We start from the raw sequence: 15642 nt of genomic DNA, 5'->3' as shown, positions 1-15642 counted from the left end.
GGAACAGCATGTTCAAGAAATTGCGACAACGCAAAGTTTACCAAAGAAAGAAGGCGTCCCTTTTTCTTGCGATTTATTAAAGTGTGACGAACGCCATTTGCAAGGCGCGGCGCTTCCAACGATTTTTTCAATTTTTTGAATGTTTTAAATCATAAATTATAGTTTTTTCTGCTTTGCATTTACCTTTTTTATGTAGTTTCAGTTTTTTAAAGTGAACAGCGAGTTTTTTGTTGGGTAAAAGATGGTAGAAAGCGCGTGTTTTTGCTTGTCTGTTAAAAAGGTAGTTGAACCATTCGGCTATGGATTTTTTAAGCACAATGGCGGCCACGCTTCTTCGGCTTGTTGCAATCGGTGACAAAACACTTGCAACGCTTTGCCAAGTATCAACGTTTCTGCTCATAAAATGCCATACGTATCAACATTTAACAACTTTTTGCAATTTTAGCCTATTAGGTTACCTTGATTTTCGAGTTTAAAAAGTATTGGTAACCAAGAATACAACGTGTATTAACATTGTCAAAGATTGACAATGAGGCAGTACATGGTTAATTTAAATGGTTTGTAGGCAATTTTGTCTTCAGTAGACAATAATGCGAGAAACAAGACACTTGTGGGTAGGAAACCTTCCAGACAACACCAGAGAGGACAAAATTTCAGATCATTTTAAAAGGTAATGATTTTTGTGTTTTTAGCTTTTACAACCTAACATTTAGATGTATTTTGTTTTTTATTTGCCTTACAGGTAGTTAAAGTTACTTGTATCTTACTCTTGTGTCAAATTTGTAAAACTGCTGTTTTCATGCCATGGTTTTAAAAAAATGCTAATATGTTAGGTATGGACGGATTGAAAAAGTAAAAGTCCTTTCCAAGCGAGGGTCGGATGGTGAAGTACAAGCTGTCGTAGCATTTGTTGACCTTCGATCTGCACAAAAAGCTCACAACGCTGTAAACACCATTGGTGATAAACAACTACAAACCAACTACAGTGAACAAGCTGGTAAAACATTTTTTTGTATGTATATACAATTAAATGTATAGGTTACTGATGCGCTCTTTTTACATTTGCAGCAATGACTTCAACTAGCCGACATGATTCCTCACCATTAGCAGGTAATCGACATTCACAGTCAGCAACTCATCGTGGCTACACATCACACCGAAGTGACTCAAAGACGTCTGAGGGGTAGGTTAACAGGCAGAATTATTAAATGTGCTTTAAAGCTACAATGTAACTATGTGATCATCTGCGAACATGTAATTTCACAGGAGATATAGCGTGTTTGGTGCATTGATATTGCATGTCACCACATGATTTAACCCCTTGTTCATTCGTCGGGTAATATGGATTACCATATATTGGATATAGTATTTAGACAAGGTTCCAGTCAGTCAAAGAATGTCGGATTAATAAAACATGGAATATATGCACGCTTGTTCATCATTATTGTACCAGTTTCTCAAAGTGTTTCTCCGCGATTCAGCAATCCATCAAAGTTCTAGCAATGCAAACTGTCTTCTCATGCAATATTTTTCAACCAAAAAGCACATGGAGTATATACTTTTGGATCTATACACATTTGACACTTCCATTTTCGGAATTTATGGATTGTAACACCTAGATGCTGAAATACTGCATCTTGGAGCTTATATGAGACAGCCAGATCTACACCTCTTTATATTTTTCGTACTTATGGTTTCCAGCACCCATTTTATCTTTGTCCAGCACTAACATAAAAGGGTCAAGCACTTTTATGGGCAAGGCCCCTATTGTTAATAATACTCCTTAATCCTTTAACATTTCGGACTGCCATATGAAAGCCATACCATATTGGTTGGATAACACTAACCAAGAAAAACATGGATTATTTTATTGGATGTAACTTGCCTTCTTCATAAAGCTTGGACTGGTCAAGGTGGGTTTGTAAATCTAACATAATTTCTGATGTCTACATTTTTGTACAAAATGCATGTTTTTTAATGTTACGATCTATAGGAAGTTATACACAGTTATATTTATATATCAAAAACATTTCGAGGACTGCAAAAGAAACAACTACAAAGACAGTATGTGACAATTTTGCTTCATGGACTCTGGACTCATTTAGTTCCAATATTTGCAACAAAGGGCCACTTACTTTGGAACTTTCAGATTTTATTACAAAGATACTGGAGTTGATAAAAGTGTATTTTGCTGGTGCCAATAGGCAAAATAGTTATGTAGATATGTTGTATGAAAAAACGAAATCGATTGCATTCCAGCAAATAAACAGTATGATGCAATGTTTTGTTGTGGATATATAGCAATTTTTTTTATACAAAAGATAATACTTTTTAGTTTCAATTACCCATGGTGTACTATTTGTTAAGCAATACCTGTACCTGTTTAGTGTACATGCCTAGCTTATTTTATTGTCTTTCTAGTTTAACCATCGCTAACCTAACCTCTGGCTCAAAATCTTCTGTGACTCCTTTTTACATTTATATGATTCCAAACACTGAACAAAATACCTTCATATACTTTTAAAACAATGAACTATGTTATGTTGTACCCAAAACAATTTTGATTAAAATCTTGTTCCCATTTTTGACATAATGTCTCTACTATAATTTTGAAATTCTCCAGAAAAATAGCTCTTCATGCCTCAAAAAATGGATGACCCCTGCTCTAATTTTCACTTTTCCATGTTTTACACGCATTTTTTACTGTCATATGTTGCAAATATTATGTTTCATGCACAAATAATGTAGCCAGGCTGTCTAATTAGTGAGATTTGCCAGGTGTCAATCTGTAAGCAGAACACCTGCTTAATTTTTTTCCTGTGTATTGATTATTTACAAAGCTGTATAAATTGCACAGACATGCTGGTGATCGTCCCCATTCTGACAGACGGCGCTCGCATCAAGGCAGTTCTGACTCAAGTAGAAACCCAGATTTATCAGACTCTAAAAGCTCTCAAAAAGGGTCAAAAGATTTAGTAGAAGGCGGAAACAAAAAAACAGAAAGGTATGTTCTTTGTTTTTCCAAATAGTGTGTTATAGTATGCTTTGTTGGTAGCTATAAAGGTTTACATGTAAAATATGTTTTTTTATTATTATTAACATGGTAAACCGCAAAAAGTTGTTGTAAAATTTGGGTACATGTTGAAAGCAACGGGTTTGATTAAACAAACCTTGGTGTGCCTCACTGCTTCGTTTTTTGTAAAGCACAATACACAAGCATACTGTACCATGTCATATGCAGGAAATTGTTAAATTCTTTGAACTCTGTCCATTAATAATGGGTTATATTACACAGAAAAAACAAGACTGAGTCTAAATCGAAAAAGAAAACGAAAAAGGCAGATGACAGTGGAAAGAATGGTAAGTGATATAGCCATTTTATCAGACTTATTTGGTCAATTTACATAATTTTATTGAAGTTATGTCTCTAAAATCTGTAGATACTTGTAATAACAAACTAAAACTGTTGTTACAAAGTGTTTAGAGATCTTTTTAAGACAAATAAAATGGCTTTTAGTATTGTTGGAACACAGCAGGAAAAAGTATGCTAAAATCTGATGTGTCTTTTTTAAATCTTATCTTTAAAATAAAACTTTTTTATCAGTTGTCTCCAAACCAGCAAAACACAAAGCATCTCGTGGGAGATCACCAACTGTAAAGAAAAAGACTGGTAACATGATCTTTATTGTGTATTTTTGCTCCATACCCAGTCATTTAAAAGACACATACATTTTGCTTGTGTAAACTGTGGTAATTTACTCTAAGTGACTTAAAAATCACCTTCATTTTTCTCATATTAAAACTGGTAAGCTATAATTTATGATAAGTTGTGCAAGAGTAGCTATTATGTGTAAAATAATAAATGTTTTATGAATTAGCCATTACCCCCCAAAAGGATTATGTGTTCGTTTTCCTTTACGACAGAGACAGTCATAAAGTTTCGTACCAATTATATTTTGATATTACAGCAAACCGTAAGCAGAAGCATCAAGGTAGCTCCTCAGACGAGGACCGAGCCACATCCTCCAGTTATTCAAGTGGGACTACAGGAAGAAGCAGTTCTGTATCATCTGGGTCCTCATCAGTGTCATCTTCAAGATCTAACAGTTCTGTGTCATCCAGGTATGTTGATTGTCAGTTTATGCCACTGTTTTAATAACTCCAGATAATATTTTCTTGATTTTTACCGCTGTATAATGCAATTTTTTTCATTATCATTCAATTTTATCAATGTGCTGACAGTTTTTTGTCACAAAGGCAGGCAAAGTTTTAAATAGGTTGAAAACACTCATTTTGCGCCTGTCACCTTTTTTCTGTTTGTGCATATGTTATTGCATGTTCTCAGTGGTTTCATGCAGTTGTCCTGTTGTAGGCTGTGTGAACCAAGCTAGCTAATATGAATGTTTGGTTTCGATTTTTAACAACTTTGTGTTTACTGATTTTGATTTAGAAGCATTTACTTCTTTATTATCATTCCTTTTGAGCTATTTAATTTTGTAATATTTAAACTGTTTTGTGTTGTCATTTAGTCCTCGTTCAACAACGGCTGAGAGTGATTCAGAGGGTGGACAAAAACTTGTCACAATGATCATCAAAAAGCTGCCTGCTCGTCCTAGTGGTAAGTTAAATACATTTACTACAGTATATGTGAAGTTTTTAGTATTTTTCTTATTCATTGGCTAAATTAGACAACACTCTTCCCAAGATGATTTTAGATGTTGAGATTTTCACAGAGGTATAGAGTCCCACTTTAGGCTGTGTTTGCATTTTAATCGAAACCAAGGATAAAGTTAGGCAGTCATGAGTAAGAATAAATACAGTTAACAAACCAATTTTGCTCATATATTTTTATGTGTATACAGTAAACTTCGGTTAATCCAGACCAGATTGGACCCAAAAAATAAGGCCAATATCCGGTCTGTCTGATGTTGCTCACAAATATTAAGCAACACAATTATTAATGTTCTATTTTTGAGTTTATATGCGTATGTTGGTACAAATGTCTACATATCCAAGTCTAGAACCTATTTTGGTTTACGAATCGAGTAAGTTCTCAAAATAACACAAATAATCTTTTTTTGACTAGTTCAAACTTACCCAAACGACAGATAGGTAGGTCTTTGTAAATTTCGACCCAGCGATCTACCTACAAGCCCCTTAGATGCCCAAATTTTAACTTCTGCTTTGTTTTTTGCAGTAAACAACTTGCGAGAAGGGATATATCATGAGTTTAAGAAATGCGGGAAAGTGAAATCGGTTGTGATTCGCGGCGACAACAACAACCGACATGCATTGGTGTTGTTTCGAAATGCCTCCGAAGCAAACAAGTCTGTCAACCATGCTAAAAGCAAACTCCTGTTCGGTGCTGCAATTGAAGCTGCCATATATGAGGGAGAGGGTAAGAAAGACGTTTTCCCCAGATTTGATAAAAATTTATAACAGTAGTTTTCAATCTGTAATTCACGTACCACTAGTGACACGCCATAGCTTTTCGGTTGCTTCTCGATCTTTTTGCTACACTCAAATCATCATGAAACTTAACAGGTCCGGCTAATCAGTTTTGGTCTTGTGCAAAACTTGTGTCTTAGCATTCCTTTGGAATAACTAATTTGACTGGTGTCAGTAATATGCTAACTTGAGGCAAGAAGAGTAGGCTTAGCCCTTGCCTATATATCCAAACAGGGTTTATGTGGTACATAGAGATAGAATAGAAAGTAGGCATTTCTTAAACTGTAGTCTATCTGATCTTTCCAGTAGTATATTTAGAACAACTAATATCACATGTAATGTAATTGTTCCATACCTATGTTGCATAATGTTATGTATATAATCAAAATAATGGTCTCTGTATTGCCAAAAACCCAAACACTGGGTCTGGTAGGATAAAGGTAATTTTAATCAGCAATTAAAACAGTTTTATTTGTGGTTTTGTTATAGCCACCCCTGCTCTTTACCACACAGTGAATTCTAGAATAGATTACCCTAACATACGATACCCTTTTCCTCCACTAATTTAAATCTCCAAATTTTTGAATTTTTATGTGTATATGTCCATAGTGATGGGACGAGTACCCGGTGCTATCGATACTCGGTATCGAAATATTTTGTCTCAGTTTTCGATACCAACGTGCGAGTACCGAAGGCCGATTTACACCATAAGAATATGGGCAACTTTATGCCAATATTTGCTTCAGACAGCACAAAATTGGAAAAAAATTCTGCCAGTTTACGTATATCTTATGCGCTATCATGTGGAGATTACATTTTTCAGTATGTGTGTGTGCACGCCTGTACCCCGACCATGGCAGATAAATTAGCAGTACAACACTACACTTAAGTACTCGGTATCGAAGGTATATACATACATCCGGTAGTCGCTTCAAAACCTTGTATCGTCCCATCACTATATGTAAACCCAACCAGAAAGTAAAAACACATGGTAAATGCGAGCAGTAAAACCAACTATATAGGAAGTCGAAATTTAAAATGCAAATTAGCTAAAAATAAACACAAACTTTGACGATTTTTGTCGTCTAATAATATGTGTTTTATATTGTGCAGTTAGTGGAAAAGAGCTACAGGAATGTGGTGGAATTATTGATGAGTTTCATCCAAGAGCATCAAGAACCTTATTTGTGGGAAATCTCGACAAAACTGTAGGGTACAGTGACATCCAAAACATCTTTGTTAGATTTGGAGAGATTGTGGTAAGTTAATATTTTAGAAAATGTTTGTAACTCATTGTAAAAAAAATACTGAAAGAAAAAATATTGATGTGTTAAATTGACAAATTAACGACATTTTGTTCTTCACTAAGGTAAAATTATAAACTGCACATAGTAAACAAAGGAATAAAATCTTTAATGTGTTGATGGTAAGATTTTTTTTTGTAGCTAATGTATATTTTTGCGCTTCACGTTTTTTTCTAACATTTTGCCCTAATACCTGTCTAATATTTTGTGTTAAGGCCATTGAAATTAAAAGACAGAACAACGTCCCTCAATACGCCTTTCTGCAATACACCGACATTGCAAGTGTAGTAAAAGCAATACAAAAAATGGATGGGGAAAAACTGGGCAAGAATACACTGAAGGTATACAAGCATTGTTATGAACGCTACTACGGTAATGATTTTCTCCACTAAAGCTTCATATGCTTTGGATTTCAGCTTGGATTTGGCAAAACAGTCATCTCTTCATGTATTTGGGTGGCTGGAGTTACTGAAAGCTTTACTGAACATTACCTGGCAAGTTGCTTTCAAAAGTAAGTGCTACTAAGAGTACTGGTAGTGATGGGACGATACCAGGTTTTGAAGCGAGTACCGAGTACGAGTACCACATGTATATACCTTCGACATCGAGTACTTATGTGTAGTGTTGTACTTAGTTGTATATCACTGGCTAATTTATCTGCCATGGTCGGGGTACAGGCGCGCACACACACATGCCGAAAAGTGTAATCTCCATGTGATAGCGAAAAAGATATATGTAAACTCGCGGAACATTTTTCCAATTTTGTGCTTTCGGAAGCAAATATTGGCATAAATTTGCCCGTATTCTTATGGTGTAAATCGGCCTTTGGTATTCGCATGTTGGTATCGAAAACTGAGACAAAATATTTCGATACCGAATACGAGTATCGATACCACTTAAATCGTTCGATGCCGAGTACCAGGTACCCGTCCCATCACTAACTGGCAGTACTGGTATATGCCTATTTTCTAACATAGGTCCTCTAATCTACAATCTGCAAGTCTTTGTCTTAAAATGGTTAAATGTTCCTTGAACAGTGTGTTAGGTCCTAGAACAGTGGTTTGTAACTGTTGTTTTATGGTCCCAATTACTTGTTGGGGGTCCACAATCCACTATACTTAATAAAATGGAAACATTGAAAACACATAAATTATATTGTCAACCAGAAAAAATGTTGGCAATATTTGGTAAACCCAATGTTTTATCACTATTTTTGGCATCTTTCTGCTAACCCTATTTATGTGTGCGAGTTTACCAGAAAATTTTGTTCTTTGTTTTATGAATTAAACTCATGCTTTTTGTTCAAACAGACATGGCCCAGTTGAATATGTTGTTATCGACCGGAATCGTGGCCAAGCTTTAGTGTTCTACTGCAAGTTTGAGCCTGCACAATTAGCACTGGCCAGTCTCAGGGGCAGAAAAATGAATGGAAGTCGATTAAAACTGGATTTTGCCAGTCACAAACTGATTGAGCTATTCCTTACTGACATGCAAAACTCAGGTTTGTGAAGAAAAGCTTATATTTTTAGCATAAACATTTCAAAACATGTTTTTGGAACTTTTAATTGTTTTTAAGGATACCTAAACCAATATGCTTCAGTATTTTAGCCTCTCATTAAGGAAAAACGTAAATTACACTTGTTGCACCATAAAATATACATGAGTGTCAAAAAAAATCAAAATGAAATGAAATAATGAACTCAAATCAACTGTGATAAATAGAAAAAAGTAACATAATGTAGTCTCTTTGCAATAAGTAAAACTGAACATGCAATACCATTCAAACATGTGTTTGTCTTGACGACTTGACTAATCATAAATGTAAGGTGCAACATTTCCATATGTAACTGACACACTTCTCAGACATATATAGCCCCAAAAATGTAAACAACATTTAAAATTGTTTTACTTGTCTACCAGGACAAACAGCTACAACATTTGAAAGCATTCGTCATCTAATCCTATCTGCCCCAACAACTCCATCAGCCCCACCCCCTACTACGTCATCATCAAGAAGTAGCTCCCGACCTGGGTCCAGTCATCCATACTCCAGCGCCCCTGACAGCTACTTTGACCGTTACCAGCCGCCCCCAACATACGACCCCTCTGCTCCTCCGAGGAGCGAGTGGAGAGGGTGGGAGGAGCGGAGCAGGGGGAGAAACGTTTATCACAATGTGTCACCACGAGGGAGGAGAGCCTATGACGACGATCGCCCAGAAAGGCCTGACTATTACCACCGCGATGAAGAAAGTTTTAACGATCGTTTACCTCCAAACTACGACCCGGATTACACGGACTATCCGCGCCGCGAACACAGCAGAGAGTACTCCGGCGCTCCTCTGCCAAGAGGTTACGCAGATGACTACCATCGTGGTTTGAAGCCAAGAGATCGAAGAGACCCGGTTTATCATTCCCGGCACAGTCCAGGTAGAATTTTGCGGCGAAGTCGTAGCAATTCTCCGCGATCTGGAGCACAAAGTCGAAGAGGAAGAATAAGGGATTTTGATCCTAAACTGGAGCCAAGACTTCATGAGCACAGAGATGTGCCAACTGGAAGAGGACGCAGCCCAGCAAGATCTCCAGGATCAAGAGAAGATCGTGGTTCTGGCTCAGACACTTATCCACGCAAGTATAGAGAACACAGATACGGATCTCCGGGTCACTATTACTCCCCACCTAGAAGAGGGCTTTCCCCTTATAGTCGGCGTGCGGATGAGCGTAGGGTAGAGTTACGTGACGGCAGAAGTTTACCCGGAAGTCCAAGGTCGGGTCAAGGCGTGCGAAGCAAGGTTGTTCAAGATAACTCAAGCCAATGGTCTGGAGCAAGTAGCAGATCTCAGGCTGCTTCTAAACCGTCTGAAAGTGACGAACCTTGGAGTGCTGGTCAAGCCGATTATGATCGAAGCCGCAGCGAGACACCAACGAGAGATGAAAATCTGGACTCCATCGGTGAAATAATCATCAAACAACCAGTGGTGTCTTCTGTGATAACAAGGACTGTCAAACAAGAGATCAGTCGTCAAAAGAGCATCGACACAACTTCGACTAAAACTGACGCTTCAACTAAATCTAGTTCCAGGGCGTCGAGTGTGCATTCCGAAAAAGAAGTAGAAACTAAACCTAGAAAGAAATTAGATTCTGTGGTCTCGGAAAGGGTTTCCTCATCCAGGGGTCATCTACTCCAGCGAGTGCATTCTCAATCTCCACCAGCTGACTCAGGTTCAAGCAAATCAACAAGTCGATCCCAAACGGAAAAGATAAGGAAGTTTCCACATGATGAGAGACGAAAGAGTAAAGTGGTATCACAGCGGGACAGCGTTCAGAGTGGAAGCGACACTGAAAGCGGAAGGAAAGATCAAAAGCACAGAATCAAGACTGAAAAAGATCCCAGCAAGAGACATAGGGATTCCAGAGGCAGTAGTTCCAATCTCCTAAAACGAGAATACTCGCCTTCAATGGAAAAAGCAGCCCTGAAGCTGAAAGAGACAGTAAATGTGAAACAAGAGAGGTCGTCTCTTGAGGAAAAAGATCAAAAGCGTCGACTGGATGATAGACTTGATATTTCGGACGACCGATCGAATAGTGACCGTGAAAGGTCAACTAGCAAAAAACGTCGGCATTCTGAACTACATGCTTCAGGTAAATATTGGAAAAAAGTGTTTTAGGTTTTCATGTAATGTGAATTAGTGGTCGTTTCCCCAGTACTTGCTCCTCGAAAATCATACATACTGTATGTCATAGTACGCCAGGCCTATTGAAGGTGCTATACCGAATCAGCAGGTCACCAAGCATTTACCATATTGCAAGAATAAATTTAGCCTGCGGTAGGATTCGAACCCACGACAGTAGTCTGTCCGGGACTACTGTATGTCAATTTTGTTTAAGTGAAGTTGTTTCGTTTAGTGAATGGCTACTATAGCACGTTTCTCCTATAAAAGTTAAAATCGTAAATTAAAAAATGTAATTAAAGTTATGACTTGCAAGCATGACCTTAATTGACGCCTTTACCTTCGGATGTGGATGTCACTCTAAGTCAGAGGTCGGCAACCCCTGGCACGCGAGGTGTTTTTTTCATGGCTCGCCAACCCTGTTTATATTAAAGTACTAATTTAACCTGTTACACTGCTTGTACATGCACAAAACACTCTGCCTTTTCTTTATTATTGATATCTGCTGGCACGAACCACTATTATTTAGAAAAACGTAAGCACGCGAGGTCATTAACACATGGAAATAACAATTAAATTGGCATGCGTCGCCTAAAAGGCTGCCGATCCCTGCTCTAAGTTTTAATGCAAACGTTAAAAAACCCTTCATAAAGAATTTCAAAAATCGCTCGCCTGTTATGATATTGAAGCAAAATATGTTTTGGTATGGGATAGTAGACCTTTAGTACTGTCATGTCAAATAATGTTTCTACCTTCTTCCAGACAACGAAGTTAAAAGCTCATCAGCTGATAAGGAACGACGCCTCTCAGGCAGTCAAGATCACAGACACGGAACGCAGGATCGGGACAACGACGAGAATCACGCTAAACCGAACAAACGTGTTCGTAAGGTTAGCGTAAAACACGATGCTCCTATGTCCATTGCCAGCCAGAGCTTCATGGACGAAGCAATTGACGACGAAGTATTGGATTCTGGTCCAGAAGCTAGAGAGCCGTCATCACAGTTTCGTCCTCGGTTGTCAGTCAAAGAGGAAGACATTGAAGTGATGCCAGAAATGGAAGTCACTGAGGAGGTCATAGACCATTCTGTTGATCTACAAGAAACTGAAGAAGTGGAATTAGAAGATAAAGAACATGTGCCGGAAGAATCAGTTCCATCAGTGCCTGTTACGAAGAAATCTGTGGGAAAAGTGGCCATTGCACAACCGTTTGTGTCAAGTTATAATCCCTATTCTTCAACGATTGTCAGCGCTACTGCTCTTATGCCAGTACAAGTTACCAAGCATAAACAGGGGACTGAACATTCAGACATTAAGAAATCTGAAAATGAAACACCTGATCAGCCTGCCAGTAATCTGACTGAGCTTGAGAAAGAGAAGCTACATTTGGAGCAACTTCTTTCCAAGCTTGATTCGGAGCAAAAACTTGAGCCTAAAGAAGCCGGAGAGGTCGCTGATATCTATATAACCGGCATTACGCAAAAGCTTAAATCCCACGGAAAGAAAGACAACAAGGAGAACCCAAAAGCGAAAGAGCTTGAGATTTCTGAAGCAGAGGAACAGCCACTTACCACGGCCGAAACGACACCAGTTGATACACTAGAAATACAGAAGCCTGACATTCCTGTTGCTGCTCCAGAACATCACCCTGTCATTGATGAGGTTGTAGCAGCATCTGATGAGGAAGTCATCACTGAAGTCGTCGAGGATGAGGTGGTGATGGTAACCAACGAAGAGCCTGTTCCTGTTCCCATCCATACAGAGGAGCAGAAAGATAAAGATGTGGACTTGAGTAAGAGTTATCGGAAACAGATGGAAGCCCAACGCTTAAAGGAACAGAAAAGAAAAGAGAAAGAACTTAAATCGTTGCTTAAGAAACAGCGCAAGGAGCAGGAGCGTCAAAGCAAGCTCGTACAGAAAATGAGAGGACCCAGTCAGGCCATTATCAGTGCTGTTGATGAGGAAGAAGAGACTGAGTCCTCATTGGATGGAAGTAGTCAGGCTACTCCTGTCTCCAACGTTTTGTCTGCTAGTGATACCACACCACATACAGAGATTATGGCTGAAAGTACTAAGCATGATGCCGTATTTCATGAGCAGAAAAAGGCCGATGCGAGCAATGGTGATAAAGATACGCCTGTTGCAGCACAAGAAAAGATCGGTAAACATGCGGAACAGGTCATGCAACTGGAGGTGGAGGAAACGAAAGAAATTAAGAAATCTCCTCATGTACAAAAAAAGGAGGACCATAGGCCAGAAAACCGGGATATCCATAAACAACCTGGATCAAAAGCAAGTGAAACTGCTGCCAAAATGGCGCCACCTACCAACAAAACCCCGATACAGGTATCTCCGTACACACCCAAAAGTGCATCTTCACTTGGCAAGTCTTCCCAGACATCGCATCGCAGCAGTTCGTCAAATACCAACACACCGTCTCCTTCGCAACCTAAGCGAAAGCCACATCATCATCCAGAACAGCACCCTCATGTCAGAAAGTAAGCATGTTTTTCATAGTACGCATATTTTTTAGCCGGTTCTGTTACAAAAAGTCCATTGACAGTAACCAGTAATGCTAACCGGTTCGCTGGTCTCATAAAATTTCGTGAGAGGGTACTATAGAACCGGTGCGAACCTGCTGAATTCCACCACTGGGTATAACGCCTTCGACGGTCCTAGCGTCTTATTCGCTAGTTTAAAAGTGCAAACGCTAGTTTAAAAGTCTCTGCTGTTTTACAACTTGTTGACATTCATGGCAACGTAGTATTGTTTTTAAAACGAACCTCACTAAGCCTAAGCACAATAAAGTTATAATATAGCAAGCCTGAAAAGTTTGTGAACCACTGATGTTTAAGATCGGAAACATCGTAAAAGGTGATTGACATTAGTTTTGTGTTTTGTATTATATTTGTTTAACCCCATGGCAGATCTGTCATGTAGTTTTATTTACTCCAATTAATTACATTAGCTGAAAAACTTTTGTCACCTAAGGAATCTCCCGCAGACAATAGAATGTAAAAAAGAAAGATTCTTGCTTCTTATCAGTAGTATATTTAGACTGTTTCATGAAGAACAGGTACAAAGCATAAATCATTTCTTTAAAAACAGAAATATATATTTCGCCTTATTCAAATAGAATCATTAATTACATTTTCATTTATCAAGGACTAGCTCAAGTGGTCATCGGCCGGACAAGCATGGACAGCGTTCCCACCCAAGCAAATATCACCCTGCTGACCCTAAAAGACGCAAGGTGGACCACAGGCAGAGCTCAAAACACCACGAGAGCGAAAGAAAACGAAACGTTTACAGTCCACCAAAGCAAGTGGCCAATTTGACTGTGGCTCTCAACGTCAGCCCGTCCGAGGTATACCATATGTTTATGTGTCATTTTGAAAGCTACCCTTTAACATCAGTCGTTTTTGGCAAACCAAATTTATTTCCAAACTTTAACCTCATTCAGAAGGCCATTATTTCTTAACTGGCACGCAATTTGCCAGACGTTTTAATATCGGATTATGCAATTAACAATTTCAGAATGTTTACAGACATGTATGTATTGCCGACACTTTGGTTGACAGGGGGTCAGTCTTTAGTGTTTTTCCCTGTTTTAAAATAAAGAAAGTTATGAGCGAAGTATAAATTCCCTTGATGATTGCTAGGAATGAACTAAAGCTCCAAATGTTCTGTTTTGTCGAACACCGAACATTTCATGTTAATGCTCGGTGCTCGGCCAAGAACGCTCGGTGCATTGTGGCGTCACAAACATGCCTAATTCTACACTAGTTTTGAAGCTTTCCAATGACCCTTACGTCACCAACAGTATATTAAGCTGTACAGACTTGGGAAGTACGCGTTTTGCACCACCCAAGGCATTTAAATGACAATCATTTTTGTTCTCGGACATCTTTTCACTAGTTTCGCATGTTACCAGGGCATGAATATGCAATTTTAATGCTCGTGGGAGTTTGTACAAACCAGCACCGAGCATCAAAATAAGCGAAGCTCGGTACTAAGTACTCGGTTCTGGCTCGACTCAGACCATTCTTAGTAATGACATTGTTGAGTGCGTTTGCTTTCTGGTCTTTGTTTCCTGTAGTGGGCGTGAATATACAAAAATGAAAACAAACCAATGTTTTTTAGCCATTGGGAATGAAGGAATTGGAGACTTTAAAGGCGGAACTGGAGAGCATGAGGAACCAGTTGTCGATGGACATGTCACCAGGTTTTCTATCACCCTCATCTGAAGAGGAAACTGGGACTTCCCCTATGAGCCCCATCTTGAAAAGCCCTACTGCTGAAAGATTCATGGGGTTAACGGTAAGCGTTACAAGATTTTTTCACATAATATCTGTTGGTTGAGTATTTTAGGGTACCTAAAATGCTTCTGGTCCGAAAATACTAAATAACATTTTCCATGCTTAGAAGTAGAATGTGGCTCAAGAAAAGGCATGTAACACTTATAATCAGTGTGTTTTGTTTTAGTGTTTAGAACTAGGGATATGCCCAAAATACAAATGTTCTGTTGGGTCAAACAACGAGCATCTCATGTCGGCTCGGCTCGGCTCGGCTCGGCTACCATTTTAGGACTATTCTATTGCTTCATGAACACTGAACTATTAACACCGACAAATACAAATTTACTTTCGGCTTCCCAGATGGACACTGCAGAGGGCAAGAACCTGATGGTTTCGCCCTCTCAAAATCGTGCCCAGCGCTTGAAACAATTGGGAAAAGTGAAGAAAAAGACTCCTCTAGAAGACCTGACTGTTGTGACAGTCAAAGAAGAGGAGAAGATCAGGGAAATGAAGAAGAAACTGGAAGATCAGCGACAACTTGAATTCCGTCATATGCGATTGTTCAGGTGATTTTCTTGGTTTGAAAATTTACAGCTTATAGTTAATTGACAAGTTACGGTATAGATCTAGGGCCAGCAAACTACGGCCTGTGTGCCGAATCCTGCCCCTTGAGCAAAGTTATTGGAAAACTGGTTATCTATGAAAAATTACCTTATGGCGTTCATTTACCATGTTTTTTTCTGTGCGCTTGCATGGATAAATCATAAATGTTTATTTTTTTTCATCACAACTGTTAGCCTTCGCCTCGCTGACAACCACACACACACGGCAATAACGAAAATTTGTTTAACCCAAAAACACACATTTAATTTTCACAAACATAGTGTTACATATTAGACAGTTTGACTGTATATTTCGCCGTAAA

The 15642-nt window shown here is 38.7% G+C and overlaps 1 protein-coding gene across 2 annotated transcripts in view; it reads left to right on the top strand.

Moving 5' to 3' along the window:
* Window positions 1–415: 415 nt before the first annotated feature.
* The window catches only part of LOC145227650 (uncharacterized), a 30065-nt gene continuing 14838 nt past the window's right edge, over window positions 416–15642 (top strand). For both annotated transcript variants that reach the window (XM_080092532.1, XM_080092531.1), the window contains exons 1-18: window positions 416–670; window positions 834–997; window positions 1069–1183; window positions 2858–3004; window positions 3296–3360; window positions 3605–3670; window positions 3969–4122; window positions 4530–4618; window positions 5198–5398; window positions 6562–6707; window positions 6968–7093; window positions 7169–7263; window positions 8063–8253; window positions 8673–10391; window positions 11183–12917; window positions 13585–13786; window positions 14563–14739; window positions 15078–15283. In XM_080092532.1, the coding sequence (XP_079948658.1) occupies window positions 591–670; window positions 834–997; window positions 1069–1183; window positions 2858–3004; window positions 3296–3360; window positions 3605–3670; window positions 3969–4122; window positions 4530–4618; window positions 5198–5398; window positions 6562–6707; window positions 6968–7093; window positions 7169–7263; window positions 8063–8253; window positions 8673–10391; window positions 11183–12917; window positions 13585–13786; window positions 14563–14739; window positions 15078–15283 (5678 nt within the window). In that variant the 5' untranslated portion in view covers window positions 416–590. The remainder of the gene's footprint in view (window positions 671–833; window positions 998–1068; window positions 1184–2857; window positions 3005–3295; window positions 3361–3604; window positions 3671–3968; window positions 4123–4529; window positions 4619–5197; window positions 5399–6561; window positions 6708–6967; window positions 7094–7168; window positions 7264–8062; window positions 8254–8672; window positions 10392–11182; window positions 12918–13584; window positions 13787–14562; window positions 14740–15077; window positions 15284–15642) is intronic.

This window comes from Phallusia mammillata, chromosome 5 (assembly GCF_965637545.1).
Source record: "Phallusia mammillata chromosome 5, kaPhaMamm4.hap1.1, whole genome shotgun sequence".
In the NCBI taxonomy this organism is placed as follows: domain Eukaryota; kingdom Metazoa; phylum Chordata; class Ascidiacea; order Phlebobranchia; family Ascidiidae; genus Phallusia; species Phallusia mammillata.
The sequence above is the reverse complement of the archived record's forward strand: the minus strand, read 5'-3'. Positions and strand labels throughout refer to the sequence as shown.